This window comes from Lethenteron reissneri, chromosome 13 (genome assembly GCF_015708825.2).
Source record: "Lethenteron reissneri isolate LAM-NWPU_2019-01 chromosome 13, ASM1570882v1, whole genome shotgun sequence".
NCBI classification, from domain to species: Eukaryota; Metazoa; Chordata; class Hyperoartia; order Petromyzontiformes; family Petromyzontidae; genus Lethenteron; species Lethenteron reissneri.
The window spans coordinates 9,186,863-9,212,574 of NC_083791.1; the positions used below are offsets into that span (position 1 = coordinate 9,186,863).

The window sequence follows — 25,712 nt, forward strand, 5'->3', positions numbered from 1 at the left end:
TTGGGGTTAGTGTTCGAGTTAGCGTTAGGTCGAGTGTCAGGGATAGAGCTCGTGTTAGGGTTAGGGCTAGGGGTTATGGCTATGGGTTAGGGCTATGGGTTTAGGGTCAAGAGTATGGGTTAGGGCTCGTGTTAGGGCTAATGGTTAGGGGTTAGGGTTAGTGGTTAGGGCTAGGGTTTAGGTTCAAGAGTAATGGTTAAGGCTCGTGTTAGGGTTAAGTCTAGGGGTTAAGGGTCAAGTGTATGGGTTAGGCCTCGTGTTAGGGTTAAGGCTAGGGGTTTAGGGTCAAGAGTAAGGGTTAGGCCTCGTGTTAGGGTTAAGTCTAGGGGTTAAGGGTCAAGTGTATGGTTTAGGCCTCGTGTTAGGGTTAAGTCTAGGGGTTAAGGGTCAAGAGTATGGGTTAAGGTTCGTGTTAGGGTTAAGTCTAGGGGTTAAGGGTCAAGAGTATGGGTTAGGGCTTGTGTTAGGGTTAAGGCTAGGGGTTAAGGGTCAAGAGTAAGGGTTAGGGCTCGTGTTAGGGTTAAGTCTAGGGGTTAAGGGTCAAGAATATGGGTTAGGCCTCGTGTTAGGGTTAAGTCTAGGGGTTAAGGCTCAAGAGTAAGGGTTAGGGCTTGTGTTAGGGTTAAGGCTAGGGGTTTAGGGTCTAGAGTAAGGGTTAGGGCTCGTGTTAGGGTTAGGTTTAGAGGTTAAGGGTCAAGAGTATGAGTTAGGGCTTGTGTTAGGGTTAATTCTAGGGGTTAAGGGTCAAGAGTAAGGGTTAGGGCTCGTGTTAGGTCTACGTGTTAGGGGTCACCGCGGTATTTGTTTCGAACCAGAGAGGGCACGGTGTGTAGATTCCCCTCAATAACCATGCCCCCCCCCCCCTGCCTACCCCTCCACCTCCCCCTGCCCCCCCCCCCCTAATGAGGCTCGCAAGGAGATCACTAATGGGGCTTTAATTATTCATGAGCCTACACGGACACGGCCTAACTGGTGTTAATGAGCGTGCGTCTGAGCGCTGAGTTCGTGTCTGATTGTGCGTCTTTTGTGTCACCGTGTCAGCGCTGTGCATCTCTGTCCGTGTGTTGCCCGCAGCCGTGTGTGTGTGCCTCAGTCATTCGTGTCCGTGTGTAGTGAGAGCGGTGGCGCAGCGGTTAGCGCACCGCGCTACGGGACCGGGCTTTCCCGAGTTCGATTTCCGCTCACGTCCCGAACAAAAAAAAAATCGGTGGCAAATATCTGAACAGGTCCTAGACCTTCCCTAGGTCGACTCAGCCTTAAATTGGGCCTTGGCGCTGTTCGTGTACACGTCAGCACTGCGGGGAGACAAAGGCGGTCCTGGTGTGGTGCTGGCCACCCACCCGCCGTACCGGCCTTCATAGGTGCTGCTCGCTAACAGCACTTGCCCCAACAGTCTGTTACAGGCTACACGGGGGATCTTTGTCTTGTGTGTGGGGGGAGGGGGGGCGCGCGGTGAGCTACAGAACCCAGCGAGCCGAAGTTAGAATCCCGCTCACGGTGAATTTCTCAACCGGGTCCTGGGCCTCTCCCCTAGATCTACTCAGCCTCAAATTAGTATCTCGTGCGGTGCATAAACTTCAGCACTGGGGGGAGCGGGGGGTGTGGCAGGTTTGTCGTGTTGTGCTTCCCTACGCACCTCCCCAATGAGCACGGCTGTCTACGTACGGCGCGAAAGAAGTTCAACTCGCAAGCATGCACGGCCGTGGAGGATGTGGTGCTTGGCCATCCCCCCCCCCCCTTCGTGTGCTCGCTAACGACACTTGCCCTCGGGCGCTCTGTGTTAGGCCACGCGGGGGTGTCTTTGTCACGGTGTCATTGTGTGTGTGTGCTTTATGATCGCACATCGCAACAATTGGTGGATTCGTTGCACATCTGCGAGATGAAATTCTGAGAGAGAGAGGAGAGAGGAGAAAGGAGGAGGCGGGTAGGAGGGAGGGAGATGGGAGGGAGAGAGATAGGAGGGAGATGGAGTTAAGGGGGGGGGAGATGAAGAGAGGAGAGGGAGGGAGCGAGCGAGATGGGAGAGTGAGATGGAGTTAAAGGGGGGAGATGAGCAGAGGAGAGGGGAGGGAGAGGGGAGGTAGGGGAGAGGGGAGGGAGGGGAGAGGGAGGGAGTGGAGAGGGAGGGAGGGGAGAGGGAGGGAGCGAGCGAGCGAGATTGGGAGGGGGAGAGTGAGATGGAGTTATGGAGATGAGGAGAGGGGAGGTAGGGGAGAGGGGAGAGAGAGGAGAGGGAGGGTAGAGGGAGGGAGGGAGCGAGCGAGATGGGAGGGGGAGAGTGAGATGGAGTTAAGGGGGGGGGGGGAGATGAAGAGAGGAGAGAGGAGAGGGGAGGGAGAGGAGAGGGGAGAGAGAGAGATTGCCCTGCCCAAGTTAAAGGTCACGGTGTACGCGTGTGAAACTGTCTGTGGGTGTGCACGTGGGGTGCGCAGCGTGGCGCTACGAACCCAGGGACCCGGGTTCGATTCCCGCTCACGGCCAACGCCAGTGAGAGCGATGATTGTGAACCGGTCCTGGGCCTCCCCTAGGTCGACTCAGCCTCGAATGAGTACCCCCGGTAGGGTGTGTGAACATCTCCACGAGGGAGACAAAGGCGGCCGGGTGGGCGCGGAGCCGGCCACCCACTCGTGCCGGCCTTCATAGGCGCTCTTCGCTAACAGCACTTGCCCCAACAGTCTGTTCAATGCTCTAGAGGGCGCGTGCGTGTGTGCGTGTGTGTGTGCGTGTGTGTGTGCGTGTGTGTGTGCGTTCGTGTGTGCGTGCGTGTGTGTGTGCGCGTGTGTGCGTGTATGTGCGTGTATGTGCGTGTGTGTGCGTGTGTGTGTGCGTGTGTGCGTGTGTGTGTGTGCGTGTGTGTGTGCGTGTGTGTGTGCGTGTGTGTGTGTGGCTGCCTATGCGAGCAGTGGCGGCGTGGGGTGCATGCCTGTGTGCAGGGGACTCAAATCTTGGCCGTCTTTGTCTCTCCACAGGTCTCCCCGCGCGCTCTGCAGACTTCCCGAGGCAGATGGACAACATCACCGTGCGCCAGGGGGAGAGTGCGCTCCTCAAGTAACCACGCACAGGCAGTCACACACAGGCAGTCACACACAGACACACACACAGGCAGTCACACACAGACACACACACAGGCAGTCACAGACAGACACACACACAGGCAGTCACACACAGACACACACACAGGCAGTCACACACAGGCAGTCACACAGACACACACAGACAGCCACACACAGACACACACAGACAGTCACACGCAGACAGTCACACACAGGCAGCTGCACACAGGCAGCCACACACAGGCAGTCACACACAGGCAGTCACACACAGGCAGTCACACACATGCAGTCACACACAGTCACACACAGGCAGCTGCACACAGGCAGCCACACACAGGCAGCTGCACACAGGCAGTCACACACAGGCAGTCACACACAGGCAGTCACACACAGGCAGTCACACACAGACAGTCACACACAGGCAGCTGCACACAGGCAGCCACACACAGACAGCCACACACAGACAGTCACACACAGGCAGTCACACACAGGCAGTCACACACAGACAGTCACACACAGGCAGCCGCACACAGGCAGCTGCACACAGGCAGTCACACACAGGCAGTCACACACAGGCAGTCACACACAGACAGCCACACACAGGCAGTCACACACAAACAGCTGCACACAGGCAGCCACACACGGGCTGGTCCACCATGGCCCCAACAGTCTGTTAAGGCTGTCACTGATTGGTCCACACCCGAGACAGCTTTCCTTAGAGCCTCGTCTCACATGGTGTTGGACCAGATGACGCCAAAAGGCGCACAACTCAACTTCAAGGACAGTGCACATACATTATCAGAGTTATGTTTTTTGTTTGCATTATGACTGCAGGTATTGTGGTCTATGCAAACATGACTCCTCGTAAAAAAGGTGTCAGTTTTGTTGCCAGGTAAAAGGGTAAAAAAACAATTATCATATTTTTTACTGGCAAATGAGGTACCAATGGCATTCACAAGCTGTTACAGATCGTTCGTTTAGCCCTCCAAACGCATCGGCGTGCTGAGCCCATAAACTCATCGCCACGTTTTTTTGTTGACGTCACGAACCCTTACTCATTGGCTATGCGGTCGAGTGGTGGCGGGTTTAACGACGTCGTAATATGGGGCCGTCCATAAATGACGTCACGCGATTTTGGACGATTTTTGACCCCCCCCCCCCCTCCTCGTCACACGGCGTCGCAAAAAGTCAGACCCCCCCCCTCATATATGACGTCACAACGCTCTGCCCCCCCCCCTAAAACCATATTTCCATTTTGAAAATAAAACATGCTTCAAATCGCTTTAAACTATTGTCATTGTAGTGCGTATTTAACGTGGCGCTGCACTCTGATGTTGTAGGAGAAAACATTTTTTAAACGTCTATTTAATTAAGTAGAACGTGTTGTCTACATTTATTTAAAGTTGCGCATTTTGATGTGACGTCACATTTCTCAAACCTCCCCCCCTCGTCACACATCGTCACAAATGTCTGACCCCGCCCCTCCCCCCCAGGTGCGTGACGTCATTTAAGGACAGCCCCTATTAACGCGATCTTACTCCCCCCCTCCCCAGCGCCCCCCGTTTCCAAAACAGCAATTCCTCTATAATGTATGTGTGATTGTGACCAGCGGAAGGACAATCCTAACGATTCGCCGCTCCCTCAACAGACCGCAAATAGCCCCATCGTCCACGGGCCAAATGAGATCACCTTGAACATCGGTGTAGTTAATTAATGAACTTAGCCAATCGCGAGCCATCACCGCCGCCTCGAGCCATTGCTCCCCTCTCTTCAACCACCCCCCCCCGTGTCTCTATCTCACACACACAAAGACAAAGATCCACGCGAATAGGCTCCAGAGAATGTTGGGGCAAGTGCAGTTAGAGAGAAGCATCTTTGAAGGCCGGAAGGGGACACGAGGTGGTGGGTGGCCAGCAACACGCCCGGCCCCCTTTGTCTCCCAAGTGGCGATGTATACACACTACGCATTTGAGGCTGAGTCGACCTAGGGGAGGCCTAGGACCGGTTCAAATAATCGTCACTGGCTGTTTGGGCGTGAGCGGGAATCGACCTCGAATTGCCGGGTTCATAGCGCAGCGCTAACCACTACTCTACCGCTCCCCACTCGCACACACGTGCACAAAGATAAAGATGACCCGTATAGCCTTCACAGGCCGTTTGGGGCAAGTGCTGTAAGCGAGCAGCAGCACCCACGAACGCCGGCCTGGGTGGCCAGCACCACACGCGGCCGCCTTTGTCTCCCAAGTGGCGATGTATACACACTACGCATTTGAGGCTGAGTCGACCTAGCGGAGGGCCCGGCCGTCGCACCATTGTTTCGTCTTGCCCTGCGGCTAAGTTCTGCACAATCTCCAGATGAATTCCATTACCAGTGGGTGTGTGAACACTCGAACTGGCGTGTGTGTGGACGTTCTCCGAATCCACGCGTTCCTCTCTCTCTCTGAATGTCACTGTCAATTGCAGGCAGCATTTTTCTGCAGCTTTGGTTGAAAATGTCATTTTGTCAATGTCCGTGTTTCTCACGAACCCTGTGTCAAAGTTGAATACTTTAACCGGCTCCCCCACCCCCCGCCCCCCCCTCCCCCCCTTCGGAAAAGCACAAATGGATAAATAGATGTATACGTTTTTAGAAATGCATGTAAGCAATGGAGGTCACGAAAGGTCAGTGCTCAAGCGCGTCCAGGCAGTCGACGGATCGACCACTCTAATTGCTTTGACAACAAAGGAAGCCGCCTTTATTTTTTTATTTTATTTTGCCGGTTAAGGTCCTACTGAGCTGCAAGAGCTCTCTTGTTTTTTTTCAGAAGCTCTCCCTGGCTATCACAAACGATCGCTCAACCAAGTTGGCCTATCACCGTGTGGACATTTATAGCAGCCAAATCACTCTAAAACGCGTGATGTTTATTCTAAATGTGGAGGGGGAGGGGGGGAGGAAATCGGAGGACCCGGAGAAAAATCCACGCGAGCACGGTGAGAAAAAGACACGCGAACTCCAAATATACAACAGCAGGGGTCACGGTCGGGATCGAACCCACGACCTCCTGCATACCAGGCGAGGAAGTTGACATCTCGCACCGCGAACTCCAAATGTACAGCAGGCGTCAGGGCCGGGATCGAACCCACGACCCTGACGCCTGCTGTATATTTGGAGTGTGCGTGTTTTTTTCCGCCACTGATGTTAGCCGTGCCCTGGGATTCGAACTCAGGTGTACCGGGTCCAGAGCGCAAGGCCGCAATCCACGGTGCCATCGCTCCTTCCCGGTAACCACGGAGATGATGGAGAGCGGCAGAAAGAGATTGGGAGAAACGGAGGGAGAGAGGGAGGGAGGAGGGGTGGAGGGAGCGGAGGAGGGAGGGGAGGGAGGGAGGGTGGAGGGGAGGGAGAGGAGGGAGGGAGGGGGGAGGGGAGGAGGGAGGGAGGGAGCGGAGGGAGGGAGGGCGAGGAGGAGGGGGCAGGGAGGGGAGGAGGAAGGGAAAAAATTGTAAAAAATTTAAAAAAATTAAAAGGAGGGAGAGAGGAACGGACGGAGGGAGGGATTGAAGGGAGGAGGGAGGGGAGTTGAGAGGGAGGGAGCGGAGGGAGGGAGGGCGAGGAGGGGGCAGGGAGGGGAGGAGGGAGGGAAAAAAATAAAAAAAAATAAAAAATAAAAAAGGAGGGAGAGAGGAACAGACGGAGGGAGGGATTGAAGGGAGGAGGGAGGGAGGAGGGAGGGGAGGAGAGAGGGAGGGGAGGGAGGGACCGTCAATTTCTCAAATGCGCGTTGCACGCTGTGCTGTGCAGGAGGGGAGGGGGTTGTGGTGGATGAGGCAGAGGGGTGGGGGCTGTGGGGGGGGAGATGAGGGGAGGGGTGGGGCGGGTATCCTGCTGCGCGTGCTACGTTTGGGGCGGCACGTGCGCGCGCACGTGCGGTAGAGGCGCGGGGAGGGGGGGAGGGCACGCGGTGGGGGGGAGGGAGGGGAGGGGTGACCCGAGGGGAGGGGGTGGCGGGGGATGAGGTGAGGGCGGGGCGCGGGGTGGGGGGAGACGCGGGGCTCAGGGTTGGGAGGAGGCAAGAGGCGCGGGAGGGAGGGATGTGGGCAGGTGGATGGAGAGGGAGCGAGGGAGAGGGGGAGGAGAAGGGGAGGGGGTTGGAGATGGAGGGAGAGGGGGAGGAGAGGGGGAGGGAGAAGGGGGGAGGGAGCGAGGGAGGGAGAGGGGGAGGGAAAGGGGGGGAGAGGGGGGGAGAGGGAGAGGGGGAGGGAGAGGGGGGGAGAGGGAGAGGGGGAGGGAGTGGGGGAGGGAGAGGGAGTGGGGGAGGGAGAGGGGGAGGAAGAGGGAGGGAGAGGTAAGAGGAGGCGGTAGAGAGCTGAAGATCGCGGGAGGGGTTTGAGATGAATGTTGTTAATATTAAATGCATTGCGTTGATGTACACACGTACACGCATAGGCAAGCGCTGTTAGCGAGCAGCACCTATGAAGGCCGGCACGGCACACGAGGGGGCGGGTGGTCAGCACCACGCCCGGCCGCCTTTGTCTCCCCAGTGCCGATGTTTGCACACCGCGTGCTCATTTGAGGACGAGTCGACCTAGGGGTGGCCCAGGGTCGGTTCAGAAATGTGTCACTGACTTTAGCCGTGAGCGGGAATGGGACGCAAGAGCACAGGGACACACACACACAGACATAGGGACACGCACAGACACAGGGACACACAGACACACAGACACAGGGACACACACACGCACAGACACAGGGACACACACACACGCACAGACACAGGGACACACACACACGCAGACGGACAGCGACACAGACACAGGGACACACACACAGACACAGGGACACACACACACAGACACAGGGACACGCACAGACACAGGGACACACACACAGACATAGGGACACGCACAGACACAGGGACACACACAGACACACAGACACAGGGACACGCACAGACACACAGACGGAGAGCTACACAGACACAGAGAGACACACACAGACACACAGACACAGGGACACACACACAGACGGAGAGCGACACAGACATAGGGACACACATAGACACACAGGGACACACATAGACACACAGACACACAGGGACACACACAGACACACATGACGTTCGTAGGAGCACGGATTGTAACCTTAGAGCCGATTTGAATGAACCGTGGTAAGACTTCTGTCTTCGTTACTCCAAACTCTCCGTTAAACGTCTTCCCTGCCACCCTTTCAACTCAACTCGATGTTCAATTTGTTGTACGGGGAAAAGAAATCCCGTGCAGCCAGCTACCCAGCTAGCTTCGGTGGCAACGGCCCGTAGCCACCACTAACAACGGAGTTAATTTTGATTTAAAGCTTTGGTGACTGCAGGGATTCATATTCTTGGTTCTTTCGGTAAAGTCACGTAGAAGGAAACTAATAAAATAATACTAATATAAAACAATAAAAATTCTCACGACGTTTCGACTGCAACACAAGCAATCATCATCAGGTGTGAAATCCACAGCAAGAAAATTTGAAAAAAAATAACCCGTAAAAACAAAGTTTTTCACTATAAATCCTTTATATGCGTGGCGGCTAGCGTCCTCTCGTCCTCTGGCTTGAGATGGCTGCCACCTATGGGTCAGATGATTGCTTGCCACCATTAAGCAATTGGTAATTACATATAAAAAAATTTCCCTAAAAAGTGTAAAATTTTGGGGGAAAAATTTCACGAAAATTAATTGTCACGCACAACGAGTCTGTGTGCAAAATGTCAGCTCGACCGAAAGATTTGCACGGTCGTAAGCGCGCAAGCAAGCAAGTGAACTTAATATAAAGGATTTAAAAAGGATGAGGCTTGGGCAAGTGGTGCGAGATGGAGGGATTCCCTTCCACGTGACTTTACCTAACGGAGTTACTGTTGGAGTGGTGGAGCGGTAGGAGGGGAGAGTGAGATGGGGGGCTGGAGTATTGGGAGGGCGAGGGAATGAGTTAGAGTGTCGAGGGAATGAGAGGTAATGAGTGAGTGAGAGGGAGATAGCGATCGCGAGGGAGTGTGAGAGGCGGGCGGAGAGAGTGAGAGGGAGTGAGTGGGATATGTAGGAAGAGGAGAGAGTGAATGAGTGAGTGAGAGGTTGGGAGAGACGGACAGAGTGAGTGAGTAAGAGTGAGTGAGAAGGAGGGAATGAGTGAGTTGAAAAGGAGTGAGTAAGTAAGAGTGAGTGAGTGAGTAAGATGGAGTGAGTGGGAGATACAGGCGGAGGGAGTGGGAGGCAGTGAGATGGAGGAATGGGGAGTGAGGGCGCTGCTAATGGCTCCGCGTGGCATCCTGCAGAGTTTCTGTTTCAAGTTTTCACTCTGCCCTCTCTGCTCTCACGCGAATCTTCAAATTTGGGGGGGGGGGGGGGGGTTGGGGGCAGGGGTGAGTGCTCTTGTCTCAAGACTCGGTGTTAGTGCAGTCATTCATCATCATCAGCCGTGTGTTCGTCATCATCAACAGTGTGTTAATCATCAGTGTGTTCATCATCAGCATTATAAGAATCATCATCAGCATTATCATCATCAGCAGTGTATTCATCATCAACATTATCATCATCAGCAGTATAATCATCATCAGCAGTGTATTCATCATCAGTATTATATTCATCATCAGCAGTGTACATCATTAGCATTGTAATAATCGGCATTCTATTCATCATTAGCATGATTATCAGCAGCAAACCACTATCCTTGGAGTGTAGCGGTGAGCGCGCTGTGCTACAAACCCGAGTTCGATTCCCGCTCACGGCCAACACCAGTAACGATTATCTGAACGGGCCCCGGGCTTCCCCTAGGTCGACTCAGCCTCAAATGAGTCCCTGGTGCAGTGTGTCTACATCACTACTCGGGAGACAAAGGCGTTCGGGTGTGGTGCTGACCACCCACCCCACTCGTTTGTCCTCATATGTGCTCGCTAACAGCACTTGCCCTGACAGTCTGTTAAAGCTATACGGGGGATCTTTGTGTGTGTGTGTGCCCCTGTGTATGTTGTGCATCTGTGTCTGTAGCGATCACGTCAAATGTCACTGTTGTTTTCCTCATCCCAGTTGATTCTGCATGGCTCTGTGCATTACCAGCAGCAGCATCATCAGCATCATCAGCAGGGACTGGGATATAATTATCAAAACTGTCATCACAATTACCGCCGCCATCATCATCGGAATGTTTGAATGCCCTAGACTATTGCAAATTATTTATTGTTTACGGTATTAAACCAGTTTTTTTTTTTTGCACAAGAACGTACACATCAGTCGTCCATCAGCAGCGTTAACGGGGTAGGGAGCTGATGGAGGATAGGGGTTGGCAGGGTGGTGATGGATGGGGCATTCTAGATTTCAAGTTTTCGTGACTGCAAGGGTCCATACTCTTTGGTTCTTTCGGTAAAGTCACGCAGATGAAAAATAAAAATAATATTAAAAATAATAAAAATGAAAATAACTAAATTAAATCACGACGTTTCGGAGGCAACACAAGCTAAATTACTGTAGTCAGTAGTAATTTTGCTGTGGCTGTTCCACCTGATGACGGAGGCTTGTGTTGCCTCCGAAACGTCGTGATTTAATTTAGTTATTTTCATTTTATAATTTTTTAAAAAATTTTTATTTTTCATCTACGTGACTTTACCGAAAGAACCAAAGAGTAAGGATGGGGCAGTTATACCACAGGATAAGCGATTGAACCTTGACCTTTCACTACCAAGGTCAAATATGAACCTTGGGCCCTCACGTGACAAAATAGACTCCTCGTCACTGACCATGTTTGCCACGGTGGCTAGGAGATGTTAACTACCTCGCCTGGTATACGGGTGATCCCGACCTCTGACGCCTGCTGCTGTATATTTGGAGTTTGCGGTGTCTCTCTCTCACTCCCCGTGATCGCGTGGATTTTTGCTGCGGGGTTTTTCCCTAAACATTCAGAATGACCTATCATTTTTTGCGGTGGTCAGGTCTCTTCGGACAACAGAGCTATTCATGCTCCTCGGGGGACCTTACCTGTACAAATAAAAAATATATAAAATAGTTTCATAGTTGAATAGTATCAGCACAATGCTGAACTCGTTCGGAGGGGAAAAGGCAAACCGCTTCGGATCCTGTAATGAATTCGTCATTCACTTAAAGCGATTACAAATTCATGTAATTGCCAACTGTTTAATATCTCTCTCCGTCAGCCCCCCGCCCCAATATTTAATATTCCACATCGTAGTTGAACAAGCGGAGAGGTCATTCGCATCTCAATTAAATAAATTACGATTAAAATCATAAAATCAAAAGTACCGTCTCTCTCTCTCTCTTCATCTCCCAACTCCACCCTCTCTCTTCATCTTGACCCCCACAAAAAAAGTTTTTATATCCACACGTGTTTCGTTAACGCACCACCACTACCACCGCATACGCATCACAGCCAATTAGCAAGCGTTGTGCCAATTAGTGACTGCTTCAGCACAGCCGGCTGTGAGTTGGAGAGCGAAGACCTCACGACTGTTGACAACACGTGTGTGAGTTGACAACACGTGTGTGTGAGTTGACAACACGTGTGTGAGTTGACAACACGTGTGTGAGTTGACGACACGTGTGTGAGTTGACAACACGTGTGTGTGAGTTGACAACACGCGTGTGTGAGTTTAGAACATGTGTGTGTGAGTTGACAACACGTGTCTGTGTGTTGGCAACACGTGTGTGAGTTGACAACACGTGTGTGTGAGTTGACAACACTTTTGTGTGTTGACAACACGTGTGTGTGTTGACAACACGTGTGTGTGTGTTGACAACACGTGTGTGTGTTGACAACACGTGTGTGTGAGTTGACAACACGTGTGTGTGTTGACAACACGTGTGTGTGAGTTGACAACACGTGTGTGTGTGTTGACAACACTTTTGTGAGTTGACAACACGTGTGTGAGTTGACAACACGCGTGTGTTGACAACACTTTTGTGTGTTGACAACACGTGTGTGTGTTGACAACACGTGTGTGTGAGTTGACAACACGTGTGTGAGTTGACAACACGCGTGTGTTGACAACACGTGTGTGTGTGTTGACAACACGTGTGTGTGTTGACAACACGTGTGTGTGAGTTGACAACACGTGTGTGTGTTGACAACACGTGTGTGTGTTGACAACACGTGTGTGTGTGTTGACAACACTTTTGTGAGTTGACAACACGTGTGTGAGTTGACAACACGTGTGTGTGTGTTGACAACACTTTTGTGTGTTGACAACACGTGTGTGTGTTGACAACACGTGTGTGTGAGTTGACAACACGTGTGTGAGTTGACAACACGTGTGTGAGTTGACGACACGTGTGTGAGTTGACAACACGTGTGTGTGAGTTGACAACACGCGTGTGTGAGTTTAGAACATGTGTGTGTGAGTTGACAACACTTTTGTGTGTTGACAACACGTGTGTGTGTTGACAACACGTGTGTGTGTGTTGACAACACGTGTGTGTGTTGACAACACGTGTGTGTGAGTTGACAACACGTGTGTGTGTGTTGACAACACTTTTGTGAGTTGACAACACGTGTGTGAGTTGACAACACGCGTGTGTTGACAACACTTTAGTGTGTTGACAACACGTGTGTGTGTTGACAACAAGTGTGTGTGAGTTGACAACACGTGTGTGAGTTGACAACACGCGTGTGTTGACAACACGTGTGTGTGTGTTGACAACACGTGTGTGTGTTGACAACACGTGTGTGTGAGTTGACAACACGTGTGTGTGTTGACAACACGTGTGTGTGTTGACAACACGTGTGTGTGTGTTGACAACACGTGTGTGTGTTGACAACACGTGTGTGTGAGTTGACAACACGTGTGTGTGTGTTGACAACACTTTTGTGAGTTGACAACACGTGTGTGAGTTGACAACACGTGTGTGTGTGTTGACAACACTTTTGTGTGTTGACAACACGTGTGTGTGTTGACAACACGTGTGTGTGAGTTGACAAGACGTGTGTGAGTTGACAACACGCGTGTGTTGACAACACGTGTGTGTGTGTTGACAACACGTGTGTGTGTTGACAACACGTGTGCGTGTGTTGACAACACTTTTGTGTGTTGACAACACGTGTGTGAGTTGACAACACGTGTGTGAGTTGACGACACGTGTGTGAGTTGACAACACGTGTGTGTGTGTTGACAACACTTTTGTGTGTTGACAACACGTGTGTGTGTGTTGACAACACGTGTGTGTGTTGACAACACGCGTGTGTTGACAACACTTTTGTGTGTTGACAACACGTGTGTGAGTTGACAACACGTGTGTGAGTTGACGACACGTGTGTGAGTTGACAACACGTGTGTGTGTGTTGACAACACGTGTGTGTGTTGACAACACGTGTGTGTGAGTTGACAACACGTGTGTGAGTTGACAACACGTGTGTGTGTTGACAACACGTGTGTGTGTTGACAACACGTGTGTGTGAGTTGACAACACGTGTGTGTGTTGACAACACGTGTGTGTGTTGACAACACGTGTGTGTGAGTTGACAACACGTGTGTGTGTTGACAACACGTGTGTGTGAGTTGACAACACGCGTGTGAGTTGACAACACGTGTGTGTGTTGACAACACGTGTGTGTGTTGACAACACGTGTGTGTGTTGACAACACGTGTGTGTGTTGACAACACGTGTGTGTGTTGACAACACGTGTGTGAGTTGACAACACGTGTGTGTGTTGACAACACGTGTGTGTGAGTTGACAACACGTGTGTGAGTTGACAACACGTGTGTGAGTTGACAACACTTTTGTGTGTTGACAACACGTGTGTGTGTTGACAACACGTGTGTGTGAGTTGACAACACGTGTGTGTGTTGACAACACGTGTGTGTGTTGACAACACGTGTGTGTGTTGACAACACGTGTGTGTGTGTGTTGATAACACGTGTGTGTGAGTTGACAACACGTGTGTGTGTTGACAACACGTGTGTGTGTGTGTTGATAACACGTGTGTGTGAGTTGACAACACGTGTGTGTGTTGACAACACGTGTGTGTGTTGACAACACGTGTGTGAGTTGACAACACGTGTGTGTGTTGACAACACGTGTGTGTGAGTTGACAACACGTGTGTGAGTTGACAACACGTGTGTGAGTTGACAACACTTTTGTGTGTTGACAACACGTGTGTGTGTTGACAACACGTGTGTGTGAGTTGACAACACGTGTGTGTGTTGACAACACGTGTGTGTGTTGACAACACGTGTGTGTGTTGACAACACGTGTGTGTGTGTGTTGATAACACGTGTGTGTGAGTTGACAACACGTGTGTGTGTTGACAACACGTGTGTGTGTGTGTTGATAACACGTGTGTGTGAGTTGACAACACGTGTGTGTGTTGACAACACGTGTGTGAGTTGACAACACGTGTGTGAGTTGACAACACGTGTGTGAGTTGACAACACGTGTGTGTGCGTTGACAACACGCGTGTGAGTTTAGAACACGTGTGTGTGTTGACAACATGTGTGTGTGTTGGCAACACGTGTGTGAGTTGACAACACGTGTGTGAGTTGACAACACGTGTGTGAGTTTAGAACACGTGTGTGTGTTGACAACACGCGTGTGAGTTTCGAACACGTGTGTGTGAGTTTAGAACACGCGTGTGAGTTTAGAACACGTGTGTGTGAGTTTAGAACACGCGTGTGAGTTGACAACACGTGTGTGTGTTGACAACACGTGTGTGAGTTGATGACACACGTGAGAGTTGACAACACGTGTGTGTGTGTTGACAACACGTGTGTGTGTATGCCGCGACGTCGCCGTTTGGTGATGACGGCACCGACGGCGGACAGCTTCGTCAGGCGGGGAATTGGTGGCCAAAGTCTACCCACGTGTTCAACCGATCTCGGCCCCCTTCCAATCCATCTCGCACCACTTGCCCAACCACCCCCCAAAAAAGCAAAGATCCCCCGTGCAGCCTGGAGCAGACCGTTGGGGCAAGTGCTGTAAGCGAGCAGCACCTATGAAGGCCGGAACGGCACACGAAGACCAATTCAGACGTTATTGGTCACCCCGTGCCCCTTACATACCTCAACGTTCATCCTACAAAGTCCCATCGCAAGGGAGAAACACAAACAAATAGAACAACACATTTCTTGCCCGTATTGACTCAATTTCCCTGTACAAGAATACGGGGTAAAACCCCTATGGGTTGACTGCTATGGCACCAGGTACTCATTCGAGGCTGAGTCGACCTAGGGGAGGCCCAGGACCGCTTCAGATATAATTAAAGCGATTACACATTCATACAATTGGCCACCTGTTCAATGTCTCTCCTTCTCTCCGTCAGCCTCTCCACTGACGACTTTCATCGCCACCGGCGTTGGCCGCGAGCGGGAATCGAACTGGGGTCCCAGGGTTCGTGGCGCGTCGCGCTACCCGCTACACTACCGCTCCCCCACAAGCCCCCCTCCCGACCTCATCACCCCAACACCCCCCCCCCCCCCACCATTGATAGACCCTTTGGGTCTGTCCCCACCGATGATGTCTCCGTGGCGTGCTCGAAGGGGCGCGTGTAGTGGTGTCTTCGTGTGTACGTGGCCTTCATAGGGTGCTCGCTAACAGCACTTGCCCCGACAGTCTGTTAAGGGTACACGGGGGAGCTTTGTCTTCGTCTTGTGTGGTTGGAGCGGTGGTGTAGCGGTTAGCGCTACGCTGCGCTATGAACTCGGCGACCCGAGTTCGATTCCCGCGCACAGCCAACACCGGTGACGATTATCTGAACCGGTACTGGGCCTCTTCTAGATACACTCAGCATCAAATGAGTGCCTGGTTCGGTGTGTAATCATCGCCACTGGGGAGACAAAGGCGGCCGGGCATGGTGCTTGCCACCCACCCCCTCGTGTGCCGTGCCGGCCTTCATAGGTGGTCGCTCAGAGCACTTGCCCCAAAAGTACGTTAAGGCTATACGGGGGATCTTTATCTTTGCTGTACGTATTGTATCCTATGTTGACGATGCATGGGGAGCGAGTGGGTAAATGGTTGAGTTGATGAGTGACCGAGTCCGTTCGAGTACCACGTTTGAGATTTTCCTGCCAAGGCCAAGCGGGTGCTCCAGAGACCGAGGGATGAGTCCAATTTGCAGGAGGAGTGAGTGAATGGGTGGGCGGGCGGGCGATCGAGCGGGTGGGCGAGTGTGAGATGGTGGATTGTTTAGCGGTGTGGGCAGTGCCGGATGATCCTAGTAGCAAAAGTAGCTAAATATGTAGTAGCTACTACTACATAGCTACGGGCCCCGCACTTTCAAGGGCCCCGCGCTGAATGCTTTCAAGCTATCAATTCCGGTTGATTCTCTATTACTATAGTACTATACCGCCTTCAACTTTATGAACGACCGGGGTGTTTAGTGTTATCGATTTGTCGCATTATCTGGCTGTATAGAAAATGAACAAATACAATTACTTTACTGTGCAAGTGAAAACATTTGTCTGTTTTAATATTTACGTCTTTTTATTTTATTTAGGGCACCTTTATAACATGACATGCTACAGGCCCCGTACTAGCTTCATAAGGCACTGCGTGTGGGTGGGTGTGGCAAACGGTCGATGAGTGAGTGAGTTCACTTTTCGATTTAAAGCTTTCGTGACTGCAGGGATTCATCTTCTTGGTTCTTTCGGTAAAGTCACGTAGAAGGGAAGTAATAAAATAATAAAAATAAAACATAATAAAACAATTCTCACAAAATTTGAGAATTGTTTTATTATGTTTTATTTTTATTATTTTATTACTTCCCTTCTACGTGACTTTACCGAAAGAACCAAGAAGATGAGTGAGTTCACGATGAGTGAGTGAGTGAGTTCACGTTTCGTATTGCGTTTAAAAGCCGACGGCGAGCTAAAGAGACCGAGCATAAATCTCTCGTTTGTGTGAGAGCGAGCGAGAGAGAGAGAGGGAGGGGGGAGAGGGGGAGAGGGAGGGAGGGAGAGAGAGCCCTGGGTTATCACCGATGCAATGAACATTCGCACAGACGAGAGTGGCGCCGACACGGCAATAGCGGGTGACGTGGGGCGTTCATCGAGGAGCGAAGGCCACTTCGACTCGCAGACGAATGCAGGGTTGAGGATCGGGGAGCGGGGGGGGAGTCGGGGGGAGGGAGGGGAGAAAGAGAGAGAGTGAACGAGAGAGTGAGCGAGAGAGTGAGCGGGAGGTGGGGGTTTTACATAAAGCTAAGTTTACAAAAAAATTTTTTACAAAATGATGAACGAAGCAAAGTGCCGACTACACCGAGCATCTTCTTGTTTCCACTGATTGTAAAAAAAAGGAGGGGGGGATGGAGAGTTCGAAGGGGGGGGAGGCAGCAAGCGGAAGAGGCGATGGGAGAGTGCGGGAGTGAGGGATGGAGAGAGTCGGGGCGAGTTCGGTGGGGAGTGTTCACCGCGTGCAATGTGCGTGCGATGGGTAAACATCGCCACTGGGGGAGACAAAGGCGGCCGCGCGTGGTGCTGGCCACCCACCCCCTCGCATGCCGTGCCGGCATTCATAGGTGCTACTCGCTAACAGCACTTGCCCCAGACGTCTGTGGAGGCTATACTGGGTATATTTGTTTTATATAACACAGACACGCATTGTATAACACACAGACACATACACACGTATAACACAGAGTCTTACATAACACGTACAGCATACGAGCACACACATACAAAGACGCATTTCTAAATAACAAAGATCCCCCGTCTAGCCTTAAACAGAGTGTTGGGGCAAGGCTGGCATGGCACGCGTGGGTGGCCAGCACCATGCCCGGCCGCCTTTGTCTCCCGAGGGGCGATCTTTACACATCGCACCAGGTAACTTATTTTCAGCTGAGTCGACCTAGAGGAGGCCCAGGATCATCACCGGTGTTGGCCGTCAGCGGGAATCGAATTCGGGTCGCCGGGTTCATGACTCTAACCGCTACAAGACCGCTCCAAAGACAAAGATCATCCGTGTAGCCTCAGTAAACGTTTGTGGCAAGTGCTGTCAGCGAGCACCTATGACGGCCGGCACGGCATGCGAGGGGGTAGGTGGCCAGCACCAGACCCGGCCGCCTTTGTCTCCCCAATGGCGATGTTTACACGCCGCACCAGATATTCGTTTGAGGATGCTGAGTCGACCTAGGGGAGGCCCAGGAACCGGTTTAGATAATCGTCACCCGTGTTGGTGGCCGTGAGCGCGAATCGAATTTCAGGTCGCCTTGTTCGTGACTCTAACCACTACACTAACGCTGCCCCCACACACACACAAATTAGCTGCGTGCGTTTTCCGTAAATGTGTATCTGTATCCCCCCCCCTCGTCTCCCTTCCCCAACTGTGTGCATTGATCCAGCCTTGAGCTCACATTCCTACCCTTGGCTCTACCGCAGGTGTCAGATCGACTGGGCAGATCTGACCACCCCACGTGACCTTCCTTCAGCCTTGAACTCACATTGCTACCCTTGGCTCTACCGCAGGTGTCAGATCGCCGTGCGAGTAACCACCCCACATGACATTCCTCCAGCCTTGAGCTCACATTCCTACCCTTGGCTCTACCGCCAGTGTCAGATCGACTGGGCAGATCTGACCACCCCACGTGGCCTTCTCCAGCCTTGAGCTCACATTCCTACCCTTGGCTCTACGACTGGTGTCAGATCGCCGTGCGAGTAACCACCCCACGTGACCTTCCTCCAGCCTTGAGCTCACATTCCTACCCTTGGCTCTACCGCAGTGTCACATCGCCGTGCGAGTGACCACCCCACGTGGTGTAACATTGCTCCGGCCTCGTGCTCACACAATCTCTGTCCACTCTCCCCCCGCCCCCCCACCGCCCCCCCCCCCTCCCTGCCCCGCAGGTGTCAGATCGACGGGCGGGTGACTCGCGTCGCCTGGCTCAACCGCTCGAGCATCCTGTACGCGGGCGGCGACCGCTGGACGCTGGACCGCCGCGTGTCGCTGGCGTCGCACACGCCCAGCGAGTACAGCGTGCGCATCGCCGGCGTGACGGCGCACGACGAGGGCCCTTACACGTGCTCTATTCAGACCCAAAACCACCCTAAGACATCTCAGGTGCATGTGATAGTACAAGGTATGCTCTCAACCCGGTCTGGGCTTTATCAATCAAATCAATCAATGTCCTGTCAATTTGTGAATTCAATTTTTTTCTCGAAAATAATAATTTTTTATTTAGGTGTTGACGGTCTATTTAACCCCCACCTTCGTCCACACGAAAAAAAATTGGGGGAAATATTACGACAATTATGGTGTAGGATGGGTGGGGTTATTTTTTTTTGTCCAAGTGAGAGGTGTTAGGGGCCTGATTCGTGTGTTGGTGGATGGGCAATTTCCGCCAAAATTTGGCAGAAGACGGTCAATAGAGCTTGAGCATCGTTCATCATCACTCTCTCTCTCTCTCTCAGCCTCTCTCTCAGTCTCTATCTCTCACTTTCAGCCTCCCTCTATCTCTCAGCCTCTCTTTTTCTATATCTCAGCCTCTCTCTCAGCCTCTTTTTCTATCGCTCTGTAGCGTTTATTTTCATTTGTTTGCTGGTGACTTTGTGTATTTCATATCGAAATCGCCTCCCGTGCTGTTGCTGCTGGCGGCAATAAAAGTTGTTTAAAAGTCAAAAATCTCTCTCTCAGCTTCTCTCTCTATCTCTCAGCCTCTCTCTCTATTTTAATGTTTTCTCCAATTTGTTTTTTAAATCCTTTTGTACTTGTTAAAATAAATACTTTCGAGTGACCGGGGGGGGGGGGGCGATTTAAATTTCCTGCCAAACATTGTTGGAAAGCGCCTCTCCGCTGACCGCACGAATCGTGGAGTCCATTCCCATTCCTTTTGGGTGTTGTCGTTGGTGGAACGTCCCATCGAGTCGTGATGACACCACCCGCCGTGTTAGTGCTCGAACAAAACGTCAAACTCGAATTGGCAGGGATAATTGTTGCTTTATTTATTTCTTCTTTCCTTCTTTTCAATGGGCTCACATGCCTGGGTAAGGTGCATTCATGGAAAATTTGCGTCGTCTCCGAAACGAAAACTCAAAAAAGAACTGAGAGGCAGTAGAGAACTTAACAACCCCGAGAATGTGGTCACGTTTTTTATTTTGACTTTTTTTTTGGGACCCCCCCCAAAAAAAAAAAAAGTGGTTTTTGGATCGTCCCTATCCGGGGTTTATTGGCTAAGGTGTAGGCTAAACAAAGAGTAGTTGGCAGCTTGAGTAGCAATAGTTTGCTTGACCACACACATGGGCTGATTAACCGTGGAGCGGAGATAGCACAGTTAAAAAGTAGCCCCCAAATGGTTACCGCAAGGGGAGGGTTCTCTTTAGGGATGACGGTTAAGTTGACGGAAAGATTTAATGTGAAAAACGCACGGCAGCATCTTGGCTCGTAGACACGTGGTTAGGTTGCTTTGCTCCGGGCTTGGACCCACGCGAGTTTGAAGCTTCGGTGATGAGAAGAAAATATTTTAAAAAACAACAACTTTGAAGTGACGATTCAAAGCGAGCCCGCTATTACGACATCTGAGCGATGGTGTCACTCGAATTTCGGCCTGTTCCGATGTAAATGTCTTCAAGATGATCGGTTCCCACAGAAGAAACGTGTGCCACCGTGAAGTTAAGTGGAAAAAGCACTAAGCGAGAACGATTTCCCCGTAAATAATGTAGTAGCGGTAAAGTGTGCGCGCGATATGATGTACCACTACGCACACGCACAGGGAGATGACAGAAACAGTAACTGAGTGCACGCCGCCACTGCGTTGCTGTATCCTTCCACGGACTCTATAACTCCGCTCAGCCGTGCAGCTCAAGAAGGAAGTTTGTCGTAGACCGCTCAGAAACTACGTTATAACGGGAGACGCGTTCCGTGTTATAACGGAGCGTGTTCCACGTTACAATGTAGCACGTTAGGTGTTATAACGGGGGGCGTATTCCGCATTCTGCGTTTGTGCGAAAAGCGTTCCCGAGTGGAAAGAACCGCATCAAGAGAACACTCGTTGTAGCGTGAACACCAAGAGAACACGTGTTGTAGTGTGAACACCAAGAGAACACGCGTTGTAGTGTGAACACCAAGAGAACACGCGTTGTAGCGTGAACATCACGAGAACACTCGTTGTAGCGTGAACATCACGAGAACACTCGTTGTAGCGTGAACACCAAGAGAACACGCGTTGTAGCGTGAACACCAAGAGAACACTCGTTGTAGCGTGAACACCAAGAGAACACGTGTTGTAGCGTGAACACCAAGAGAACACGTGTTGTAGTGTGAACACCAAGAGAACACTCGTTGTAGCGTGAACATCACGAGAACACGTGTTGTAGTGTGAACACCAAGAGAACACGTGTTGTAGTGTGAACAACAAGAGAACACGTGTTGTAGCGTGAACACCAAGAGAACACGTGTTGTAGCGTGAACACCAAGAGAACACTCGTTGTAGCGTGAACACCAAGAGAACACGTGTTGTAGCGTGAACACCAAGAGAACACGTGTTGTAGTGTGAACACCAAGAGAACACTCGTTGTAGCGTGAACATCACGAGAACACGTGTTGTAGTGTGAACACCAAGAGAACACGTGTTGTAGTGTGAACAACAAGAGAACACGTGTTGTAGCGTGAACACCAAGAGAACACGTGTTGTAGCGTGAACACCAAGAGAACACGTGTTGTAGCGTGAACACCAAGAGAACACGTGTTGTCGTGTGAACACCACGAGAACACGTGTTGTAGTGTGAACAACAAGAGAACACGTGTTGTCGTGTGAACACCAAGAGAACACGTGTTGTAGTGTGAACAACAAGAGAACACGTGTTGTAGCGTGAACACCAAGAGAACACGTGTTGTAGCGTGAACACCAAGAGAACACGTGTTGTAGCGTGAACACCAAGAGAACACGCGTTGTAGTGTGAACACCAAGAGAACACGCGTTGTAGTGTGAACACCAAGAGAACACGCGTTGTAGTGTGAACACCAAGAGAACACGCGTTGTAGTGTGAACACCAAGAGAACACGCGTTGTAGTGTGAACACCAAGAGAACACGCGTTGTAGTGTGAACACCAAGAGAACACGTGTTGTAGTGTGAACACCAAGAGAACACGCGTTGTAGTGTGAACACCAAGAGAACACGTGTTGTCGTGTGAACACCAAGAGAACACGCGTTGTAGTGTGAACAACAAGAGAACACGCGTTGTAGTGTGAACAACAAGAGAACACGCGTTGTAGCGTGAACACCACGCGAACACGTGTTGTCGTGTGAACACCAAGAGAACACGTGTTGTCGTGTGAACACCACGCGAACACGTGTTGTAGCGTGAACACCAAGAGAACACGCGTTGTAGCGTGAACACCAAGAGAACACGCGTTGTAGTGTGAACACCAAGAGAACACGCGTTGTAGCGTGAACACCAAGAGAACACGCGTTGTAGTGTGAACACCAAGAACACGCAGCTCGCTGTACAGCTGCCTCCGATTGGAGTCACGGGGGAAAAATAAAACAACTTCAGACACCGATTTCCCCGTGGGGGCCCAGCCTCTTGCTTCCCGATTGTCGCGCGCAACACTTGACTATCGTGCGCATTGAAATCGTGGCGACGGATAACGCACTTGCGTTGTTTAACAAGCGGCGAGGATTGTAAGAGAACCCTCCCGGGGTTTTGTAGTCCTCGTTCTCAAGGGGTTTGCTGATTATACCCGCTGGGTAAAGCCGAAATGACAACAACAAGCGGTGTAAAAAAACAAAACCAATATCGGAGCAGAAAGTCACCGAACAGAAATCAGCACAAGACAACAACAACAACAAGAACGAGCGCGTCGTGACGGCTCGCTTTGTAGTAACTATAACGATGGCAACAAAAATAACATTTGTACATCGTGTAATTGAGTTTTCAGGTCCATTACGGCATACGGCCGTTTAAATATTGGGAAAGTTACAAAAAAGTTTGTCCCTGCGTTTGTGTTTCTCCCTTGTGATGGGACTTTGTAGGATGAGCGTTGAGATGTATAAGTACACGGGATGACCCATGAGGTCTGAATTGGTCCGTAATAAGTTAGGGCAATGGTAATGGGTGGACAGGTATAAATATATGCTGCTGATGATGATTATGATTGAGATTGTCATCATCATCATTGTTGTTATCATCAACGAAGCATTCAAATGAACGTGGGGCAGCCCAGGTGGCGGACACGCACGGCTACAACACAAGAGCTGCCTGCTACTACACTTACTCGTTCTGCTTTTTTATTTATTGGACAGGAGTGTGTGTGGTCAGATTAAGTGGGTCAGCAGGGAGGAGGAAGGGGAAGGGGTGGGTCGTGTGTTAACCGAGCACTGCCAATAATTAGCGGGCCTATTTAGCGGTTTGGGGAAGAATCGGAGATTGAGAATGCATCTTCGCAGGCATGTGTTGATTCCCACCATGCCTTGTGTACTAGCATCGGGCACCCGAGATTGGTCGATCCTCTACCCCCCCCCCCACCACGCACCCCCCCCTCCTCCGAACCCCCCCCCCCTACTACCCCCCCCCCCCCCCACACACAGAACCCTCACCCTCCACACTCACCACACTCACCACACTCACCACTCTCACCCACGCATCCAAACGCCTGTCTTGGCAACACAACATTCACACATACACACATGTACAGATATACACACACACACGTGTATATACATACATACAGATACATACAGATACTTACAGATACATGCATACATATACATACATATATACAGCACTCATATACATATAAACACAAGATAAAAAAAATACCCCCCCCCCCCTTTTGCATGAACAGACTTTTGAATTACAAGTGCTGTTAGCGAGCAGTAATCTATGAAAGCAGGTACAACACACGAGGGGGTGGGTGGCCAGCACCACGCCCGACCGCCTTTCTCTCCCCAGTGGCGATGTTTAAACACCGCACCAGGTACTCATTTGAGGCTGAGTCGACCTAGGGGAGGCCCAGGACCGGTTCAGATAATCGTCACCTGCGTTGGCCGTTAGCAGGAATCGAACTCGGGTTGCCGGGTTCGCAGCCCAGCGTGCTAACCGCTACACCCACCGCTCCCCACGTATACACAGCCGCACACACACGCACACCCCACGCACGCACACACACAGACACCCCAGACTCCCCTAGCCGCCACTATAACACGCGTGACGAACACGGGCCCCTCCTTCGCTCACATAAATCACGTCCACAATTTAACCTTGTTTGCAAAATAAAATAAAAACATAACGCCACGCCGTTGAGACAATAATTACAACAACAACAACAAAGGGATAGCAAAACAACTATGAACTCGAGATTTTGGCACACACAACGACAAACGATAAAAAGAAAATGTAATCTAAACTTTGATCAGCGCTCCACTCGAGCCGTGGAGGTATGGGCCGGTCCGTTAAACTGTCAGTAATTGGAAACTGTGAGGTTATTTTCCCCGACCAGACAATAAATATTTAAAGTCATGTATTATAGATGAGTTATGTGTAGCAGCAGCAGCAACAACAGCAGCAGTAGCAGCCAACCAAGCGAGGCTGAATGATGGTGCTCTACACTCGGATAGTCACAAAGACAAAGATCCCCCGGATAGCCTTTATCAGGCTGTTGGGGCAAGTGCTGTCAGCGAGTGCCTGTGAAGGGTGGCACGGCACACGAGGGGGTGGGTGACCAGCACCACGCCCGACCGCCTTTGTCTCCCGAGTTACGATGTTTACACACCGCACCACACACATTCACACACTCTCACAACAACAACAACAACCGCCATTCGCCACTAAGTGGCGGTGACGTCACCACGATGCTTGTGCCAGGCCAAGTGCACCTTGAGGCCACGTGAAGTGTCGAACGCCCGCTGGCAGGAGGTCACGGGGCAGACCCAGGTGCCAATGGTCGACTGACCGAGATGACCGAGATGACTGGCTGATGCACCACCTGTGCCCCCTACACTCTCACACACACCCTCTCACACGCACTCGCACACACTCTCACACACAGCCACACACTCTCACACACACACACTCACACACACACTCACACACACACTCACACACACACTCACACTCAAACACTCACACACTCATACGCACTCGCACACACTCTCACACACAGCCACACACTCTCACACACTCACACACACTCACACTCAAACTCTCACACACTCACACGCACTCGCACACACTCTCACACACAGCCACACACTCTCACACACTCACACTCACACACACTCACACACTCACACACTCACACACACTCACACACACTCTCACACACACTCTCACACACTCACACACACACTCACACACACACTCACACACTCACACTCAAACACTCACACACTCACACGCACTCGCACACACTCTCACACACAGCCACACACTCTCACACACTCACACACACACACTCACACACTCACACTCAAACACTCACACACTCACACACACTCACACACACTGACACACACTCACACTCTCACACACACCACCGCACCGCCCTAACCCCACCCCGACCCTTCACACAAATCTCTTCCCCATCTGTTGGAGGTAAGTTATATTTACCCATTAATATTCATGATCGCTGCGTTATTCGTAGCAGCGTCTTTGAAACGCGTAATACAATTGTCGTAATCAATACTAATCTGCTCGCATGACCGCTGTGTTCGAGATCGCTCACGGCAGTGCGATGTTGAGATGCCGCGTTGATGTTGTCGTTACGAT

At 51.3% G+C, this 25,712-nt stretch overlaps 1 protein-coding gene across 1 annotated transcript in view; it reads left to right on the plus strand.

The window, feature by feature from the left end:
• Positions 1-25,712, plus strand: part of LOC133342078 (protein CEPU-1-like) — a 213,418-nt gene that overhangs the window by 126,769 nt on the left and 60,937 nt on the right. Inside the window, exons 2-3 of the mRNA XM_061551000.1 lie at positions 2,970-3,048; positions 18,854-19,086. Coding sequence (XP_061406984.1) covers positions 2,970-3,048; positions 18,854-19,086 — 312 coding nt within the window. The remainder of the gene's footprint in view (positions 1-2,969; positions 3,049-18,853; positions 19,087-25,712) is intronic.